Genomic DNA, 22355 nt, shown 5'->3' with positions numbered 1-22355 from the left:
GCTACTGGTGGGTCCAGGGTAAGGAGGAGAAATAACCATTGGATTTAGTGACAGATTTGATTAATGATCTTGACTAGAGCAGTTTGGTGTAGTGGTGGATTGAAGGCCATATTGATGTGGGGCCAAGCAAGAATAGGAGAGGAATCAGAGAGAATGATTATGAAAGGCAACCCCTTGAGGAATTTGATTATAAATGGAGAAAGAATGGGGCACCTGGGTGGCTCAGCGGTTGAGCGTCTGTCTTTGGCTCAGGTCATGATCCGGGTCCTGGGATCAAGTCCCACATCAGGCTCCCTGTAGGGAGCCTGCTTCTCTCTCTCCTATGTCTCTGCCTCTCTCTCTGTGTCTCTCATGAATAAATAAATAAAATCTTTTTTAAAAATGGAGAGAGAAAAAAAATGCAGAGAGAAGGTGGTAGCCCCAGGAGGGTATGGTTCTAGAGATTTGGGAGCTTCCCAGGAGTTAGGTTATAAAGTGATGGGAAGGATCTACTGAAGAGAGGGAAATGTTGTGGGAGGAAGAAGAGAATCACTGGAACTGGGTCTTTCACTTGAGTCAGGGGATGTGTCCAGTGCTATCCTGGTAGAGATGGCCTCTTTTGGCACTAGCATCCTCTTCAGCATCTTTCTGGGAGTGAAGGTGCCTGCTGTCCAGTCATCTTTGTGTGTTCAAGGGAGATAGATTCATTCACTACCCCTGGTCCTGTACATTCCCTTTGAAGTAGCAGCATATCCAGTTTATCTACTATTATTGACATCTCCTTCTCTCTGGTCACAAACTCTGCTGGTGTTTCAGTCTTTTCTTTCTCTCTGTGTCCTAAAGATAATTCCTTTGATTAATTTTACTAGTCACAAATTAGTTTAAATCAGAGATTGACAAACTTCTGTAAAGGACCAGATAGTATTTTAATAGGCTTTGTGCTTCACAGACAGCCTCTAGTACATATTCTTCTCTTCCTTCTCCTTCATCTTCTTTTTTTTTTTAACCCTTTAAAATGTAAAAACCATTGTTAGGTTTTTACTCTGTTTTTATAAATGAACTCTCCTTCTCCCTTATCCATTAAGCCACTGAGCCAGTACTTTTAATTACTAGCTGATGTGCACTAAGCAATTGCAAACAGAGTTAACTTTTTTAAAAAAGATTTTATTTATTTATTTACTCATGAGAGACAAAGAGAGAGAGAAGACAGAGACATAGGCAGAGGGAGAAGCAAGCTGCACGCAGGGAGCCCAATGCGGAACTCTATCCCAGGACTCCAGGATGATGCCCTGGGCCGAAGGCAGGCGCCAAACCGCTGAGCCACCCAGGAGTCCCCAGGGTTAACTTTTAAAAAAAAGTTTTATTGAGATGTAACTTACAGGTTTACAGTGTGCAATTCAATGGGCTTTAGTATGTTCGTAGAGTTGTGCAACATCTTCATAATATCTGATCTAATTTCAGAGTGTTTTCATCACCCCAAAGCAAACTTTTTTATAGTTTTGAGGTATAATTTATATGCAATAAAATTCACCCATTTTCAAGTGAATAGTTTGAATTTTAATAAAGCTAATTTTAATATTATCAAAGGGAAATGTTTTGAGTAATACTTTTTTTAATCACATAGTAAATCTTATTTTCTCCCAAAGGCCCTTCACCTTTTCCTTTAAGGCAGTAGTTCTGTATTCCTTGGACCAATAGCATCCATATCACTAGGGCACTTGCTAGAAGTAAGGCCCACCTTTGGGGTAGGGTCTAGCAATCTGTGTTTTAACAAGCCTTTCAGGTGATTCTGTTGCACACTGAAGTTTGAGGGCCACTATTCTAAAGTCTTTTGCAGAGTGGAATTGCTGGACTATGGGATATGAGCGTGTTCAACTTTAAATGGGTATTGTCAACTTCCAAACTGGTTAATACTCATGTATACTCTCTTAGCAGTGTATGAGAGTCCCTATTGTTCCACATCCTCACCAACACTCCAGAATGTGCAACTTTGATTTTTTTTGTCAGTATTGTGGATGTGGAATGGTTATGATCTTAATTTGTGTTTACTCAGTTACTGATGAGTTTGAATATCCCACATGTCCATAGGTCCATAGATCATTAGTGTTTTGTGTTCTGTGATATGTTGTTTGGAGTCTTTTGCTTCTTGAAGCAAATAAAGTTATTTAAACAAATAATTACAATGTATTCAAATAATCTCAAAATAAACCCAGAATTCCCGAGAAGAAACTCGGGGAAAATAAGAAAGCCAAGGAAAGAATCCCAGGGGAGATAATGGTCAGACAGTCCTGAAAGAATAGAGATTTGTCAAGTAGAGTGAGGAAAGGCCATCTATGTGATAGTGAGAGCATGGCCTGATCAGGGAAAATCAAGTAGTGTGGTATGGTAAACTAGTAGGTTATGTGGAGAAAAAGACATAAGACATACATAAGGCTTGGAGGAAGATAGGAAGTGACTAGATATATGTGGGGGTTTTTAAGGCTTTTATTTATTTGAGAGACAGAGAGAGAGCAAGCATGAGCAGGGGTAGGGGGAGAGGGAGAAGCAGACTCCCTGCTGAGTGGGAGCCTGCAGGGCTCCATCCCAGGAACCTGAGATCATGACCCAAACCCAAACCAGGAGTTGCTTGGACACTTAACTGACTGAGCCACACATGCACCCCTGGATATATGTGTTTTAAATTTGTTTAATCTGGGCATCCCCAGTGGCTCAGTGATTTAGCGCCTGCCTTCAGCCCAGGGTGTGATCCTGGAGATCTGGGATCGAGTCCCACATCAGGCTCCCTGCATGGAGCCTGCTTCTCCCTCTGCCTGTGTCTCTGCCTCCGTCTCTCTCTCTCTCTCTCCCTCTCTCCCTCCCCCCCCTCTGTCTCTCATGAATAAATAAATAAAATCCTTTAAAAATAATAAAAATAAATAAATTTGTTTAATCTGGGACACCTGGGTGGCTCAGTGGTTGGGCGCCTGCCTTTGGCTTGGGTAGTGATCCCAGGATCTAGAATTGGGTCCCGCATTGGGCTCCCTATGAGGAGCCTACTTCTCCCTCTGCCTGTGTTTCTGCCTCTCTCCCTCAGTCTGTGTCTCTCATGAATAAATAAATAAATAAATCTTTAAAAAATTCATTTAGTCTTTTATTGATTCCTGGGCTAAGGTTATAATTAGTTTGGGTGGTTTTTTATTTCCTTTCCTATTATAAATAAAGCTAATATTAAACACCTTAGTATATATAGCTGATTTTTTCTTTTTAGATTATTGTCTTAGAGTAATAAGTTTATTTATTTTTTTAAAGATTTTATTTATTTGTTCATGAGAGACACACAGAGAGAGACAGAGACATAGGCAGAGGGAGAAGCAGGCTCCCTCCCTGCGAGGAGCCTGATGTGGGACTTGATCCCAGGATCATGCCCTGAGCCAAAGGCAGATGCTCAACTGCTGAACCACCCACGCATACCATAGAGTAATAAGTTTAAACTGAAATTATTAGGTTAAAAGAAAGTAGTCATGATTAGTTTCATAATTTCTTACATATTTCGAGATTACCCATCATTAGGGAAATGCAAATCAAAACCATGAAGTACCATTTCACCCCCACTAGAATGGCTTTAATCAGAAAGACAGACAATAGCAAATGTTGGTGAGGATGTGGAAAAATTAGAACGCTCATACATTTCTGGTGGGAATGTAAAATGATGTAGCTGCCTTGGATAAGTTTGATAGTCTCTCTAAAAATTAAACATAGGGGCACCTGGGTGGCTCAGTCAGGTAAGCCTCTGACTCTTGATTTCAGCTAAAGTCTTGATTTCAGGGTTGTGATTTTAAGCCCCACATTGGGCTCCATGCTGGGTGTGGTGCCTACTTAATAATAATAATAATAATAATAATAATAATAATAATAGTTAAATATAGAGTTATCATATGACCCAGCAATTCCACTCCTAGGTATATACCCAAGAGAAATAGAAACATGGGTCCACACAAAAACGATACACAAATGTTCATAGCAGCATTATTAATAATAACCAAAATGATAGAAATAACCCAAATGTCCACTGAGAGAGGACATAAATAAAAGGTGGTATATCCATACAGTGGAATGTTATGCAGCCATAAAAAGAATGAAGTACTGATACATGGTAAAACAGAGATGACCCTTGAAAACATTATGGCAAAGGAAAGAAAACAGTCACAAAAATACATATTGTATGAGTCCATTTATGTGAAAGGTCCAGACTAGGCAAATCCATAGAAAAAGAAAGATTAGTGGTTGCCAGGGGCTAATCAAAGGAGGGATGGAATGGGGAACAACTGCTAATGGGGTTTCTTTTAAAGAGGTTTAAAGTGTTTTAAAATTAGATTGTGGTAATTGGTTGTACATCTCTGTGAATATACTAAAAGACACTGAATTGTGCCCTTAAAATGAGTGAATTGTATGGTATGTGAATTATATCTTTAAAAATCTGTTTTTCAAAAAAATAAAATGAAGGGACACCTGGCTGGCTCAAGCAGTAGAGCATGCAACTCCTGATCTTGGGGTCATGAGTTTAAGCGGTATGTTGGGCATATGTTGGGCATATAGCTTACTTAAAAATTAATAAAGTGGAAAAAATTCCTCTATTAAAAATATGCTTTTTCATCATCAGCAGTAGTATTTGGTGTCATCCCCTTCACCAACCCTGGGATTTTTATTTTTATTCAGCTTCACAGGTACAAACTGATATCCAAAGCTTCTTTAGTTATGTTATAAAGTCCCTCGGTAGAATCTAAACTCCAGAAGATAGGAATTTTTCCCTATTTCTGTTCATTGCTGCATCCCCAGAACAAATAATTATTTGGCTGGCAAATAATGACTTAGGAATTTTGTTGAAGGAATGCATTTTAATTGTTTTTTATTTTTTATTTTTTTCAAAGTATTTATTTATTCATGAGAGACAGAGAGAGAGAGAGGCAGAGACAAAGGCAGAGGGAGAAGCAGGCTCCCTGTGGGGAGCCCAATGTGAGACTAGATCCCAGGACCCTGGGATCACGCCCTGAGCCGAAGGCAGACGCTCAACCACTGAACACCCAAGTGCCCCTTCATTGTATTTTTAAGATTTTTTTAGGGGTGCCTAAAAAAATGGGCCACTGGGTGGCTCAGTGATATTTTACTTTACTTGCAAACTAACACATTAGCCTACCACAAGGCACTCCTGGGTCAGAGACAAAGGCCTTTATTATATTCATGGTACAACAGACACCCTGAACGTTGTATTCCTGTGTTGCCCTGACTCCTGAGTCTTCTGAGTGGGCGCTGCAGAGCGAAGCGCAGAGGTGACCACATAGCTGAGGAACCCAAGCATCATCAGGGGCTACAAGCAAACCCACCCCAAAAAATATATAATATAATATATATATATATATATATATATATATATATTTAAAGATTTTATTTATGTATTTGAGAGAAAAGTTGAGAGAAGGAGAGAGCTTGAGCATGATCAAGGGAGGAGCAGAGGGAGCAGGAGAAGCAGACTCCCCTCTGAGCAGGAAGCCCGACATGGGGCTCCATCAAGGACTTGGGTACTCTGGGATCATGACCTGAGCCAAAGGCAGACACACCCAACTGACTGAGCCACCCAGGCATCCTGTTTTAATTAGAGAATTCTTGGACAGCCCGGGTGGCTCATCGGTTTAGCGCCGCCTTCAGGCCAGGACATGATCCTGGAGTCCCAGGATTAAGTCCCACGTCAGGCTCCTTGCATGGAGCCTGCTTCTCCCTCTGCCTGTGTCTCGGCCTCATTCTCTCTCTCTGTCTGTGTCTCTCATGAATAAATAAAATCTTTAAAAATAATAATAATAATTAGAGAATTCTCCCCTTTAGTGTCGTAGTTTCACAGTTCCTCTGAACTAATTGTTCTTACTAACCTCAGTTTCTTTTTGGAAAGAGGCACTGTATAAATAATTGAATTGAATGTCCTTCTGATGAGCGTTGTGGTTCAAGTCCTTTAACCTTATATACTTTTACTTCTAAAATTCATTACAACAATAGTTTGCAAATGTTTGACTATGAGGACTCCCTTTTTAAACAAGTGTCCACATAATAATAGTTATGCTTTTTGTATTAATGGGAAAACTACATAGTAACAAGAAGCCATTTATATTTTTAACAATGACCACACTATCTTCAGAAATTTACAAAATAGAGGTTATAATATATGAGACACATACTTATTCATTCCATAGTCTGTGCATGGTGGCTCCATGTATTATTTCATGGATCCATGGAAATAATTTTGAAAGCCATCAGTAGTTTGGGGCCAATAAGTTGGGAACTACTTAATTACAGTATCAGAACTAAGGAGGATTACTGAAATGTAAATAATAGCTAGTATAGAAGATTATGCCATAGTCCCATGTTTAAAAAATTTAGTTCCTAAAACTATCAGCTTCTTTTGAAGACTTAATATTATATTATATACGACACCTAGGTAGCTCAGTGGTTGAATGCCTTCAGCTCAGGTCGTGATCCAGGGGTCCTGGGATTGAGTCCAGCATTGGGCTCACTACAGGGAGCCTGCTTCTCCCTCTGTGTCTCTCCTTCTCTCTGTGTCTGTCATGAATAAATAAAATCTTTTAAAAATATATTTTATTATTTTAAAAGATTTTATTTGAGAAAGATAGCACAAGTCTTAATATTTTATTTTATTTTTTTTAAAATGTTTTTAATTTTTATTTATTTATGATAGTCACACAGAGAGAGAGAGAGAGGCAGAGACATAGGCAGAGGGAGAAACAGGCTCCATGCACCGGGAGCCCGACGTGGGATTCGATCCCGGGTCTCCAGGATCGCGCCCTGGGCCAAAGGCAGGCGCCAAACCGCTGCGCCACCCAGGGATCCCAAGTCTTAATATTTTAAAAATCAAGTTTACATAACTTTAAAAGTGTATTTATTTGCCATTATTTGTTTTACCAAAAAAATCAAAAGCAAACTAAATGTTTAATCATATTTAATCAAGTTTTGGTATATTTATCTGGTGGAAGGTAGGTAGCAATTTAGTACTGTAATTAGGTATTGTAATTCTTATTATCCAGAATTTTAAAAAGCAGGATGTATCATCAGGTATCCCTAAACATTTTGACTGTGATTATATGAAGTGTTTATGTACATGGTGAAAGCAGGAAGGTAGTAGTGGCTCAGTTGTAAAAGAGTTCTGGGTAGGGATTTCCTATTTTTGGAACACTTATTTAGCAGTTGCTGTGTGCCAGGCACCATTCTAAATTCTTTTCATGACAACTCAGGGATCATCCCACTGCAGTGTATTTGGCCTTTGGGGCCTGTTTTTGTGTGACCCTTGAGCTAAGAATGGTTTAATATTTTTAAAGAGTTTTTTAAAAAAGAAGATGCAGTAAAGACCTTCTATGGCCCACAAAGCCTAAAGTAGTTACTGTCTGGCCCTTTATAGGACAAGATTGCTGCCCCCTGATTTAATTCATTTTATTCTCACAACATTCCAATAAGGTGGGTCCTATTATTATCATCCCCATTTTACAGATGAGGGAACTGAGCACAGGGACCTTCAATAATTTTTTGTCGGTGGTATTTACTGCTTTTACAGCAGATTGCAGGCTCTTTCTGTAAACTTGCCTAATACTGTTTTTCTTTGCAGTGTAAAAAGTGGATAGTGGCTCAAGTGTCAAAAGATGGCACGGTCACGATCTCGATCCCCCAGGTGGAAGCACAGGTGAGCAGTTCTTAGTTTAGCAGAGAAGCTTGGGTTTGGGGTGTGCTTTGATTTTCAAGTCCACTGGTACTGTTGAAAACCTATTTTAATAAATTCATGGGACCTGTTATTCACAGTAGGTATTTTACAGTAATAGAGGTTGTATTTCTAGATTCTGAAAACTGGCAGCTTGCTTTAATTATGGCTGGCAGCTTGACTTAATCCATAATAAAAAGAAATGCAATGGCCACAGCAAGGGAGAGTGAGAAACATCTTTGAGTGTTACATTTTTTTGCATCAGTAAGTAGTTTAGTACTCTTCTGTGTTTTTTTTTTCATAATCATTATCTTTGAAAAAATTGGGAGTTAGAAAATCAGGAGTTACCTCTTTCTTCTTCTTCATGGCAGAATAATAGAGTTTTGAGTAATTCATTTGTAGTTCAACTTTCTTCTTTCCTTGTTGGCAGTATCAATAGTATATACACATAATTAGATTGGAACAGTTCAGCCAGTATTTATTGTATACCTGCTGTAGGCTCTGGGGCTACAAAGGCAATATGATGTCTTCTGGGGCCTCAGCAAGCATGCAGACTGGCTGGGAGATTGGCACCACAGTCAGCTATGATACCGTGGGTTAAGTACGGTGCTACCGACTGGGACAAAGTATTTTGGGTCCACAGAGAAGGAATAATTCTGATTTTATGGAGGGAAAAAGGGGATGCTAAGAAAGCCTTCCAAGAAGAGATAAAATTTTAGCTGGCCATTTAAGGATGGATAGAATTTCTAAAGGCAGAAACAAAGAAGAAAAGTATTCCAGTTAAGGGAGGGCAATAGAAGCAAAGGCACGGAGCTATGAAAGTGACTAGTATATTCTAGGACTTTAAAAAGGACCATAATTACATACATAAAAAGCAGACCAAAACTTCTCATGTTAATACAACTTGGCCATTGTTCATTATGGTTCTACAGTGATTAATCAATCATTTTGTTAACAATTTTCATTTTGTAATTTGCAAGACCAAATTGTAACAGGAAGGAGCTTCAGGAAGAAAAGGGAATGTAAACAAATGGGTGATTTTAATATGGAGGGCATCACAGAGGTTGTTTTGTTTCACCCTTTTGTGATAGGTGGTGATGAAGAAACACAGAAGACTTGCCAAGCTTAGTACCTGATTTCTAGATTCCTTCTTAGAACTCTTTGTCAAAAAACTGTACAGCGTCTGATATTTTACTTTACTTGCAAACTAACACATTAGCCTGCCACAAGGCACTCCTGGGTCAGAGACAAAGGCCTTTATTATACTCATGGTACAGCAGGCACCCTGAATGTTGTGTTCCTGTGTTGCCCTGACTCCTGAGTCTTCTGAGAGTGGGCGCTGCAGAGCGAAGCACTGAGGTGACCACACAGCTGAGGAACCCAAGCTTCATCAGGGGCTACAAGCAAACCCACCCAGCCTTGGCCTTAGAGCAGACATATCCTGGATAGCAAACAAATTGGCCCTCTTTCCCTGAGGGAGGCCCTATCTCTGTCTTCCCAGGCTGTGGTGCCTTGGAACAAAAGCTGTCAGTGCCTCTGCTTACCAATGCAGAATGCAAGAGACCCAGGGAGGATTGCCTCCCAACAGACTCCTCAGATCTCTTTTGTTTCTTTAGGAGAATTGAAAATGATAGTAACCATTCCAGCAATCTCCTTCAAAAGACTGGGGTTTAAAAAAAAAAGACTGGAGTTTTATACAATAAAGCCCCTGATATGAAATATAATAACAAAGCAGTACTCATTATGAGATAAGGACTAAAGTAAGGGGCTGACTATTTCATCCAGTCTGGAGACCTGTCTCTCCCTGCCAGTTTTTCTCCTTAGCGATGGAAGAGATGCACTCTTCTAGAAAGTCCTCAGAGGCTCTACCTGCTCCTCCCTGTGATGAGGATGGATGACAGAGTTCCTTCTTAAGCTAAATAATGCACTTGCTAGTATGTCTAGTTTGGTGACTCCAGAGGGAGATATTGCCAAGACTAGTATATAAATCCCAGTATGTACATGAGGAAGATAAATCTGCCTCCTTTCTTGTGGGGAGGACACACAGATGTGTCACCAAATGGAAAGGATCTGACTCATGGTTGCTCCAACTCCCTGGCAGCTTCTGAAAGTGTGCAGTAACAAAAGCTGCAAGGGTAGCTGCCTCATTGATTAGAAGACTATAAGCCCCCAGGGAGGAGATTGGGAAATTGGACAGGTTAGGTGGGAGGTGCAGGTGCAAAATTGAACTTTATTGTGTTCTGGGTAGTAGTGCTCTTCTCTCTGCTCTTGAAGTCCAGGCAACTCAGACTTGTTTCCCTGGCTACAGGAGCCTTCTTCCTCCTCCATGGGAATGAAATCTTGATGTTGGCAATGCTGAGGTATTGGGGAAGGTAGTTACAGAAAAGATATGCTGTCCCTGGGGAACATGATGGCTGCATTAAAGCCCACATTCACCAATGTTATAAGCTCTATTTCAACAGCACATGTAAGGGAATAGGTCTGGGAAAGAAGCAATTTATCTATCTTAGTAGTATTTATGGAGGAACTAAGTATGAGATTCAAGCCTTAATGCCCTCTTTCCCTCCCATTCCACACACGAAGTATGTAGTTTTTTGCTCCTTGAGATAGCCTTAGTACTTGGGGAAACTGCGGGGTCAATCTTCAGTCTGAGATTGGGTTTATTGTGACATCATAAACTCTTAGAATCTAATTTGATTTCATAGGTTATGTTCCACTTGCCAGAGACTCTCCTATACATTTACTTGTGTGACTCTAGCCCTCCTGTTGTTTGTTTCTTACCTGGCTGTTGAACCTGACACAGGCTTTTGTTGACTGGCTCTTTTGCCCAGACTTTGCTGTCAGCAGTCTTCTAAAATGGATCTTGCTGTGTACCTAAGCTGGTCCTCCTCTAGCAGGATGGATGTGCTTAGCCCATTTTGATATGCACGTGGGATACATTAATTCAGATGGAAAAGTATGCTTGTTGAATTGGCCAGAACAGTAATCAGACACCCAAATGAACAATTTAGAATACAGATATAGCAAATTGTTGAATTTAATTTGAGTGGGAGAAGCAGTGGAAAGCAAATGTCTTATTTAGTTAGTTCATATTAGGGCAAACCTAGTTTATTGTCTTTAAATGGACTGAACTTTTCCATTTGTTTACATAGGTCTTTATCACCAGTACCTAGAAATTCTGAACACTACAAGCAAAGACATTCTCATTATGGCTGTGACTATAGGAAGGATCCAAAAAGACCCATGACTTGGCGAATGGAGAGTCAGAAACATGGACAGAGTAAATCAAGGATTCCTTCTCATGGAAATACACATTACCGATCTTATGAACATAGATCACCTTCCCCAAACCTAAGAAGAAACTCTTTAGAAAATGTTTATTCTTATAAGCCTTACCGAGTATACTCACCAGGAAGAGGGGATGGTAACAGAAGATCTCATTATACGCCCAAATACTCAGGAAGCGTACCCTACAAAGAGCATCAGAGGAATTGTTATCCCCAGAAAGTACAAGGAAGGTATATTCCTGATGACCACAGCAGAGTCAGAGGAAGTGGAAAAGGAGGGAAACCGCCTCAGAGATCAGCAGCAGATTCTTTTAGGTTCGAAGGAAAGTGGCATGAAGACAAGTTGAGGCACCAGAGGATACAGGACGAAAACCATCCTCAGTCACCTAGAAGAGGTTCTGAAGACTGTGAGAAAAGGAGCTCTTTTCAGAAGAGGTATAAGAAAACATTAAACCTGGGTAATTTTGTATAAAGCCTCAAGTGAAAAAGTCTGTTTACTGTTTACTTCAACTTTGTGGTTGAAGAGAACCACCTTGAAAAGCTTTTGTCTAAAAAGATAAAAAGCATATAATGTAATTATGGTCTACTGGTAGTAGTGAAGTATTTCTTTTTAGAGTAAGTCATGTTAACGGCTAGAATTGTAACAAAAGATGGTATTTTCCTCTTTTGCTACCTTGTGCCTCTATGAATTGGCTTGAGGGATTATAGTTAACTGGCCACTGCATTTAAAGCCATGCTGCCCAACATTCCACACATATAAATTCTTACTTTCTTCTCTCTAGTGCAAGTGTAAACTGCTTTATGTCAACACAGGTATCCTGAGGATCGTGCTTTCAGAAAATACAGTCATACATCAAAAAGACCCAAAGATGTGGAGAGGTATGAAAACAGAGAGCCTGCCAGGAACCCACAGTGGAAGTTTGGGTATTCTCTTCCATCTTACCAAGAGAAGAAGGAGCAGCGGAACCTTGGACCATCTCATCGACATACTCAGAGGGAACCTCCAGAGACCAGTTCAGCAACCAGGGTATCCTGTGACTATCGCCACAAACGTCGTAAGGCCTCAGGTGGGGACCAGGACATTTCTGATGGAAGAACGCAGAAGCACTCTAAGGAGGAAGATAGAAAATCCAGTTCTCAAAAAGGCTCCGAAAATAGACAGTCCGTTTGTTTTAATGTTGGAAGAGGGAGAGAGACTGAAGGTGGGCAAGCCAAAGAACCTTCCAAATCATCTAAGAAAGACTGCACTGACTGCACTCCCTCTACACATTCAAGTAAAAGTGATGTTGGCTCGAAACCCTGCAGCAACAAACGGGAGAAAAGAAAGAAAGAAGGGGGTGGCAGAAAAGAGAGCAACTCTTCCAGCAACCAAGCTGATAAAAGTAAACTTTCCAAAGTGAAACCTTCATCTGCCAGTCTTAAGAAGAAATCACTTACTGTTAAAATAGATGCGAAGAAAACAATAAATACATCCAGGTATTATTTTTGTTTTTTTCTTTGTGCTATTTAAGAAAAATATGTTTCTGCCACCTTTATTTGAAGCTTTGAAACTGGAACTCACGGTGTGTTTAGAATCCATTGAGTGGGGAGGGATTGCCTGGATTTTTTCACACAAGCCCTGTAATGAGGATGAATCCATGATTAGTAATACAGAGTGATCTCATGTCTACTGGTTTCCACATCTCAAGTATCTCAAGATACTTTTTTGGTGCAGGGTACTCTCTGGAGTTGTTTCTTTTCATGAATTTATGTTTCTGTGCTGCTAGATTTTCTGTAACCAGGAATAGGCTGGGTGGAGTTAAAGGTGCCATTCCTTGCTCAGTTTCTCAGAGCCTGTTTTCCCTGTTGCCTCAAATCCAGAGAATTTTTTATCTGGAAGGGGCTCTTCACTGGCCGTGATTTTATAGAGGAAGAAAGCGAGGCCTTGAGAGATGAAGCGACTTGTCTAAGTCAGAGCACCTGTAGCTCAAAGAGGCAGGTAACCTCACTTGGTTCCTGCTGCCATCTCAAAACAATTGGTGCTCAGCCAACTAGCTTCTCCTAGGTAGAGGAAATTAGGCTAGAGTCTAGAAAGAGACCTTTTTTAAGACATTCACTTTAGCTCTTAATGATTCTTAAAAAAAAAATAGACTACTGTTTTAATAGGTTATATTCTGCTAAAGTGGTTTGCATACTTTGTTCAGTTATGCATATTACCTCGGTTTATGGATTCTGGAAATAATAAGGCACTACAGTTGACTATGTCAGCTAAGTCTGTTCATTACCTTAATACACTACCAGTATGTGAATAAATAAAGTGATGGGCTGTGATGATTTGATGCATTTATGTTTACAGTTCATTCATACTTGTATTGCAATCAAAAATAATTTTAAGCAAAATCTAAGGTCAGAATATGACAGGGAGGGAGGTAAACCCACAGGCTCTCTTTCTTTTTTTTTTAAACATATGTATATTTTTTCTTAAAGTTAGATATGGCAGTCCTTCTCCCTCGTATTTCCCTTACAGTCATGTACTTACAAAAATATTGTAAAATATACATATGTATATGTCCACAGAAAGCATTTATAAATATGATAATGTTCTAGAAAGTTGGACAAATAGAGGGGGGAATCACCCAATATTCTACTACCCTAGGATAGTTTTATTAACAGCTTAGTACAGCTCCTTTTGTTATTTTTCTGTGTATATCTATACATGGTTGTCGTAATACTATATAATTTTGTATTCTATTTCATATAATAAGCCTTAAATCATTTTGTGCTATTATATTTCCTGCTAGTTCTTAACCTTAAGAGCACAAAAACTACTGTAAGCATCAACTTTGAGGATGTTCCCTCAAGCTTTTTTCTTTTGAACATTACACTATGAAAATGTCCAAATACACAGAAAAGTTGAAAGAACTGTATGGTAAATACTTATATTCCTACCACTGAGGGTCTACAATGAAAATTTTACTCTACTTTCATAATCATGTATCTGTCCATTTATCCATCAATCATTCCATCTTATTTTTTCCATATATTTCAAAGTGGATTATAGATATTAGTACCCTCCCCTTTAAATTCTTCAGTATTTCATTTTTGTTTACAATTTTTTCCTTTGGAGACAAAATTGCATACAATCAAATCACAGGAATCTTGAATTTTTTTAATAGAAGTAATGATACACCTATATTTAATAATGATGTTAAAAAATTAGTTAACTTAATTCTTTAATTAATTAACTTAAAAGAGATTAATAAATTGGTTTAAAAAAATAAATTGGCTTAACACTTTTAAAGAATCTTAAAAATATCAATTCTGAAGGATTTTTTTGTAATCTCATAGAAATATTGAACATGGTTAATTTTATAATTAGATATTAAATGGAAGCTTGATTTTCATTATGTGTCACAAAAATAAGCTTCCCAAAATTGAAGCTGCTGTATCTTTTCTTTTAAATTGATGAATTATAATTTTGTGAAATTTATGACCTGTCAGCACATGTCTGAATTACCTGACAAAGACCTTAGGATGACTTGATCCTTAGGATGGCTTGTGTAGCAGAGCTACCACTGCAAATCCTTCCTATTCAAAGACCTGAAGAATAAATAACTTTGTAAATATATGCATCTTGACAGTATGATAAAGCATAGTCGACAAAATCTCTCTGATGATAATTATTTATTGATGAATGGTTAAGTTGTGAAGAGTTTTGTGGGGTTGGATTTAATTATATATGGACTGATGAAGTATCCATAAAACAAAGGCAGTTAATGCCTTCAACAGAGTCATGTTTTCAACTATTAGCATAACTTAGATTTTCCTCTGCTTGAAAAGATTAAAATAATCATAGAGTGGAGAGACGTTTATTTGTTGGTTAAAATCTAGAGGGTTTATCCATTTTTTTGAAAATCTGAGATGGTTGTTTATGCATTCATTTGCTTTCTTAGCTTTGATCACATATCAGTGTATGTTCTTCCAGTTATCATTGTAGTTGAAGACATATGTGATTAGGCTAGTGATTTTTCTAGATTCCAGTTTGTATCTAGAACAGCAGTAGATTGACACTTGCTTGAATGTTCACTGCATAGTTAATACTTCTGTTAACAAAAGCTATATTCTAATGACCCACTTTGTCAGAAACTGCATCATCAGAGGTAGAAGTTACCTATAAGTCATAATTACATGTTTCAGAGTGTAAATTACGGAGTCATAATATGAAAATTTCTACAAATGCTATTATGAATTCCAAACACTGCTGTGTACATCTTGAAGTTTTGGGGCAGATGAAGGGAGTTTGGGTTTAATGTTGAGCAAGTAGGTGAGAGACTGAACCTTGTTCAGGCTAGGGAGGAAATGTAGAGAGGAGCAGGGGGTGCCATTCTCTGGAGAATAAGCTGGTATGGATGGACCTGAGGCTCCTTTGACCTCCCTGGCTGCTGGTACTAGGTGTCTAGGATGGGAAGGTTGGCTATTAAAGTTGATATTAAAGTTCATATCAGTCACATATGCATATATATCCTTTTATCTCTTACCCCCCCCACCCCAGAAGATACAGGGAGGGCCTCCCTATCCCCATCAGCTATTTCCCCATCCTGAAGGAGGATGAGGTGGGTGATGGGACCCAGGAGACATCAGAGCTCTGATGCTCTAAGGAAAGAGGTGCCACACGGGTGGGGGACCAATCTGAAAAACCATAGGATTGAAGGAAGGTAACCCAGTGACACAAGTTTACCTACCTGTGATATGCCATGGGTGGAGATACTTTTGTGATAACACAAACCTGCTACCTCACTGTTTATTATCAGAAAAAGCTAAGATTTTCCCCCTAATATTTCTAATATACGTTTTTAAAAATCAAAAATCAATTGAGATAAGCTTCCCTTTCATTCCTATTTTTCACCCTAGCTTCTCTAGTGTGTCTTAGGGAACCTAGCATAAGAAGATGAATATTCTGTTTTGGGTAGGGGTACATCAGTTTTTGTTTCCTACTGGGTCCCTGAGCACTCGGACATTGGCAGACCACCTCTCCATGCCTTTTTGGGCCCAAATTAACCTGTAGTTTCTCCTCCTGGCTTTACAACTTTGCTTCCATTGGCCATGTGTTGGTAACTATTGAAGCTGGGTTGACAGGCTCATCATAGGATTTTCTGAACTTTTGTATATATTTGAGATTTCATATTATAAAAAATAAAATATTTAAATTTTAAATTGGTCTAAATGAAGTTATAATTTTAAAATAAAAGCAAGCCAAGAAAGTTTTTAAAAACACACTTAAATTGGCCTCAATTAGAATTTTGAAGTCTGTCAACTTTTTAGCTAAAACTGTTATTTCAAATTGTCTAAGTTGTTTTCCATTTATTATTTCTTCATTCAGCAAGTATTTTTTTGAAGACCCACCTTGTGTGAGACAGCCTGTTAGGGTACCCTGGGACTATAAATTGGCGTAGGATTGGGTTTCTTTTCCTCTGGTCTAATAGACAATAGGGCGATGGTGTTAATACCATGGCACAGTGAGTGATACACAAGGTGGGGGATTCTGGGAAGGCTTCTTTTAGGAGTTGTTGACATGTGAACTAGGCTTCAAAGGTTTTAAACATGTGGAGATGAGATGAAAGACATTTTATATTTATGGGTTAACAAAGGCAGACAGCGCACACAGGAACTTTGAGCTGTGCTTCAAGTGGTCAGTGAAAGGGAATAGATGGACAGGAGGCTGTGAAGGTGACATTGCCACACTGCCAGCCTGGTTTGACAGGAATAGCTGATCAGAGAGGGCAGGAAGCTCAGTTCTGGCTGCTGCCTTCTTTCTGTGAGGTGACTTGGATGGGCACTGGGGTTGGAGAGGCCAGTTCGAGGAACTTTGTGGAAAAAAAAAATGCTGAATTAGGGGAATAGCAGTTCTCCCTAACCCTTTACCCTCAGCTTTGGAAATGCTAAGTATCTTTTGAGGAAGACAGGAGCAAATGAATAACTGGGAGAGTGCTCTTTGAGCAATAAGATGCTATTCTTAAGAGATAACTGAGAAAAGACAACTTGATATGTGTCGTAAGCTTCCAGAGGGCAGAAGATCATCCATTAGTTTGGGTTATTCTTGGGCTTTTTGTAATTGTTGTTTTGCCATGCAGTTGGGTTTTTTGATGGATCTTAACTGTATGTAAGAGGAAATTAAGGTTTAATGTGGCTTTTTGTATTTTCTTAGTTATTCACAACACTCAGTGAGAACATCAGGGGAAATGTCCTTAGAGAAAAACAAAACAAAACCAAAAACAAGTGGAGTTGGAGCAGGGAAGAAAGAAACCTGGAAAATTTCATTCGAACAGTATCAGAAGTAGTACTAGAATACAGATGTTTGGCTATATTTTAATTTTTAAAACTAAACTGCATCTCAAATGAGAACATTTAGTCTTTTCAGCTTACCTACTTGTATTGGAAGTATTTCTTGAAATTATGAAGTTGTTAATCAATGCCTGTCTTAGGAAATAGTGAAAGGAAAATGTGAACCAAGAGGTGATTAAATGTATAAATGTAAATACTTAGAACATTTTGCATTCTCCAGTTTCAAGAAGCCGTTTCTTATAGCAAAACCATCATATTGTTTCTAAAAGACTAAAATTTCAGGTAATATGATTTTAATATTTCCTAGGAAATGACAATTTTGACATTTTTTAATAAGAAATCTTGCAGTGGACTAACTCCAGGATAAATTGATAGGAAATGTAAACACTAAAATTTCGGGAATTAAGTATAGCTGTAAAGTATACCATAGCACTCCTAGGGATTGAGGGTTGGGCATGGAGTGGGTATAAGAGTTATATCAGTAATTAACTTGTAATAAATGACAAGTGAATTTTAATAATTACCAGGTGGAAAACTGGAAACCTTTACAACTAGTTTCCTCATGGGAGAAACTGAGGCTGAAGTACAAAATGTTATCAACTGATTTCCCCTTATGGACGGACCATTTTTGTAGTTCTATTTGAATATCTTATTTTTCTCCTGTAAAATGTTTTTAAAAGCATTTTTTTGTATGGAGCAGACTTTTTGTACTGTTAAAAACAGTATTTGTAATTGTTTGTTAGTAGAGGTTGTTACGGGCCATTCTAGCTTCCAGTGTTTATCACTGAATGTCTCTGTTATCAGATACGCAGTGGGAAGCTTGGAGCAAATTAGGAAGAAAGAAGGGAAGTGAGTCTTCTAATTAAAGTCTTTCTGATGAATCAAGGAAACCATAGCATTGGCATCAACCTGCTGCATAATCACTTTTCCAAGTTTCTGCTCTGGCAGGGAGTTGTCTCAACAGTGCTAGTTTGAGAGCAGGGAGCATAGAAAGTCATATGGAAGGCTTGCCTCTGTTAAGTTAAAAATAGACACATAAAACCTTCTTATCAGAGAAGTTAAAAAGTTTAAAGAGTATCTATAAGCTCCTCATTACCCTGGAACAGTTTCATATATATGGCTATTAAGTGACTTAAATAAATTAATCTGTGCATGTGTACACCCACACCCCAAGATGTATCCATCAGATTGCTGTTATTTATTCCAGCGGTGCTACTGTTATTTAAAACATATTTCAGGGCTCTCTTGTGGGTTTATCTTCAGTCTGTACCATACTCATAAAGAACATCAGCACTTGTAAATCTCAGTTCTTTGGTAGTGAACATGATTTTTGGGAAGAAGCAAAAGATATTTAGAGTTAAATGCAGAGGAGTAAGATGGCTGTAAGCTAGTTAGTGCCATTTTGGGTCCAAAATGAGGTATAAATATAAAATAACAAGACATTTTCTTCTGTGACACATAATCTGCCTCCAGACAAAGAATTTAAGAGTAGTTTTAAGCAAGAGCAGCTTTCTTGGAATAAGGTGTAGTTTCCCATTATGACACTTGGAAGGATTATGTTCATAACAAACACTCAGCTTCTGGGATGGAAAGCAAAACACCCAAGACATCCATTGTCCCAGTGTCAAAGCACCTTCCCCATAGGGCTGTTGTAAAGATTAAATGAGGTAATGTTTGTAAACAAGGTCTGAGCCCCTGTGTTTGGCTTGCAGTAAGCCCCCAATAACTGTTGGCTATATGTCATAATCATGACTTCATAATGACACAGAAAGGTCAAGAGAGCTTCTAACACAAGTTATAAAGATTCAGGAAACATTAGAGTGGTAGAATAGCTGGTTTTATATAACAAAAATAACAAATAGTAGCATTTCTTTAAGGATGCATTTAGGGTGAACACTAATTGGTTCTAAGGATCATAACTTCGCTAACAACTAAGACTATTTGCTGACAGTTTAGTGAGATCTTATAAGTGATTAATCCCAACAGAGTTTGATTTCAAAATACTGTTTCTCATTGCTGATATAGAGGTTTAAGGATTTTTATGAAGTCAAAGAAGTTATTATGTTTGATAACAGCTTTTAAAGTGTGGTAGTACTTCAGGATAGCATAAGCTTGCTAGATACACAATTTCATGGACATTTGGGAGTAGAAAATAATCTAATTGATTATTTTTTGCATATTGACCTTTGATGCCTTGCTGTATTTTTTGAGGTAAAAATTGTTTAACTTAGAATTTTGAGGATTTTATTATTAAAGTGGCAAATATTTAATGATCTCTGATTTGAAAAGGAGAACTCAAAACCATGTGTCTAAGGCTATTTCCTCCTACGCATTATTGCACATGTTCTATGGCATACAGTTTAGTGCCTTAACTATAAGAAAAGATAAACATCTTTTTAGTTTTATAGCTATCTTGATTAATTTTAATAAGTTCTTTTCTCAGTACACAGTTTCCAATTTAGTTAAACATTTACAAATTATTCTAGGGCTGCTTCTAGCTATTCCACAGAGAGACAGATGTCACATGATTTGGTTGCTGTTGGCAGGAAAAGTGAGAACTTTCATCCAGTGTTTGAACATCTTGACTCAACTCAGAATACTGAAAACAAACCTACAGGAGAATTTGCTCAGGAAATCATAACTATAATCCATCAAGTTAAAGGTTGGTATATTTTGCACATACATTAGGGATAACACAAAAATAATGTACTGATTTTTCACAAGATAAAGGTAAATATCTGTGATATAGTAATAGTAATATTTCATTATAAATTAGGTCATTAATAAGGAAATCTGTTGGAGAGAGTGTAAGGTATTAATTCAAGCCTAGTTCTTCATGTGTTGTTCCAATAACCTGATACTTCAAAACATAGTAGATTACAAATTGAAAGTCAGAAAGGGAGAGGATGGATTCTACAAGAGACAGGACTATCGAGAGTCGCGAGAAACAATAACTGATAACCAAACAGGAAGGAGGAAGCAACAAACACCTTATATAAAACTGGACAAGAACTCTGGAAGTCTAGGTATTTTGGTGATATTCTTAAAGCCCCCTGAGGGCGTTGCTGGGACTTTGTGCCATAACGGTGAACATGAAGTGATTGATAAAAAATTCCAGTTTGATTTGGCATACTCCATGGCATCAGGGAGTTGTATCACAAACACTTTAAATATTTGCATTAAATTGTTTCGTTTTCGCTTCTGGCCAGTTTCCATTAATTGGAAAATTCAGTCACATAGAACACCTTTCTTCATTGATGCTGCATAATAAAGCAATCGTGGGTATGATAAACTGGAGACCTTCAAGAATTTCAAAATTTTTATTTTATATTTCTTACTAGATATTTGCACTGATTTTTTAAAAAGATTTTATTTATTTATTCATGAGAGACCAAGAGAGAGAGAGGCAGAGACACAGGCAGAGGGAGAAGCAGGCTCCACGCAGGGAGCTGGATGTGGGACTCGATCCCGGGTCTCCAGGATCAGGCCCTGGGCTGAAGGCGGCGCTAAACCACTGAGCCACCTGGGCTATCCCTGATTTTATTTTTACCTTCATGCAACATGTTTTGAAAATGGATTATTTTCTCTGCATCCTCAAACTAAGGCACATACTTACTTTGAAGCATGCAGTTTGTCTGAAACAGTTCACCTTCTCAGTTCCAGCCCCTCTCACCCAAAGGAAGTGTGATTCTTGGAGGAAAGGCAGGTGGTAGTGCAGAAAAATCCAGGACATTGTCCCAGAGTAGGAGCAGTAAATTAGGGAAAAGGATTGCTTAAATAGCATTCTGATGGGTCAAGTGTATTACCTTTCTCTCTATCCTGTTAAAAGCCTTGTAGCATAGCTTATTTCATACTGTCTTCATGAGCTTCAGTTCATGTTAATTAAAGTACAATGGCAGTAGGACTCCTTCTGTGATATATAAATAACATTTAGCTTTCGTTCAGAATTGTTTTGATGTTTCCGGCTTGTTTTTGAGTTTTTTTTTTACTCTAGGTGAATTGTAAAACTCTGTGCCATCTTTACTTCCCAGTATACTAAGGTCTTACCTGGGAGAAGAAAGGTACTCACTTTGAGAGAGCCACTATCTTTTCCCCCAACAAATAAGCAGGCATGTCTAATAGGAACAGAATCCTTGGGTTGATAAGTCAGGCTTTTTTTTTTTTTTTTTTTTTTTACTGTTGATTAGGCTTGGGAAAGCATGCGAGCACTACAAATTAGTCTGTGGAACACGTTTAGGTGCCACATATTTTCGAGAGAAAACAGGTTGGACGTTTTTTTTTTTTCACAGTCCCTTCTTCCTGTGCTTATATGTAATCTTTTAAGTGATAATCAGTTTTACACTGAGATAAACTATTTGTTTCCTTTTTCAGCAAATTATTTTCCATCATCTGACATTACTCTACATGAGCGTTTTTCAAAAATGCGAGATACACAAGCTGCAGATGTAAATGAAATTAAATTGAATTCAGATCCAGAAATTCACAGGTAATGATTGATTATTGTATGCCCATTTAACTCATGGGAATAAACCTCAGAACAGATTCAGGAAGGTGCTGCTTTCTGTCTTGCTGTAGACTCTAGGACTGCATTTCCTACCTAAAAGCCAGGACTAACCCAAGCAGGTACTGGGCCATTGCACTTTGACGGAATCGGTTGTATTAAAGCCATTGACTAGTATTGTTTAAATGTGTAGGACTTTGACAATCTTTACCTACCTAACTTTGATTCTGTGTCTATAGTAATTGCCTACTGAAGTTATCACTGGAAGAATGAAAGACAATTATCGAGCCATTGAAATCATGGGTTGCTTCATGTTGTCAGAAATGGCTGTTCTGAGGGCAGCCGGATGAAAACCTATGTCTTCTTCTGCTGGCACCTGTCCGCGCAGGTGGTGTGCCGTGTCTTGCGAGCTGAGCTGAATCAATGTTAGAATGCAGTAGATCACCGGAGCAAAGTTTAAGGTTACACAGACTAGTGATTTGAGAACCACTAAGGCGTCACTATCATGTTGTTCACAGGATATGTGTGTCCTGGG

At 38.4% G+C, this 22355-nt stretch overlaps 1 protein-coding gene across 6 annotated transcripts in view; it reads left to right on the top strand.

Annotated features, from left to right (window-relative positions):
* The window catches only part of BCLAF3 (BCLAF1 and THRAP3 family member 3), a 61348-nt gene that overhangs the window by 12419 nt on the left and 26574 nt on the right, over positions 1–22355 (top strand). For 5 of the 6 annotated variants that reach the window (XM_055338278.1, XM_055338277.1, XM_055338281.1 and 2 more), the window contains 5 exons: positions 7622–7696; positions 10864–11433; positions 11812–12474; positions 19806–19981; positions 21691–21805. In XM_055338278.1, the coding sequence (XP_055194253.1) occupies positions 7656–7696; positions 10864–11433; positions 11812–12474; positions 19806–19981; positions 21691–21805 (1565 nt within the window). In that variant the 5' untranslated portion in view covers positions 7622–7655. The remainder of the gene's footprint in view (positions 1–7621; positions 7697–10863; positions 11434–11811; positions 12475–19805; positions 19982–21690; positions 21806–22355) is intronic. The other variant, XM_055338280.1, reaches the window with a different exon arrangement.

Source organism: Nyctereutes procyonoides, unplaced genomic scaffold (assembly GCF_905146905.1).
Source record: "Nyctereutes procyonoides isolate TBG_1078 unplaced genomic scaffold, NYPRO_anot_genome, whole genome shotgun sequence".
Taxonomy (NCBI): Eukaryota; Metazoa; Chordata; class Mammalia; order Carnivora; family Canidae; genus Nyctereutes; species Nyctereutes procyonoides.
Note: the sequence above shows the minus strand (reverse complement) of the source record. Positions and strands in the feature narration are given on the sequence as shown.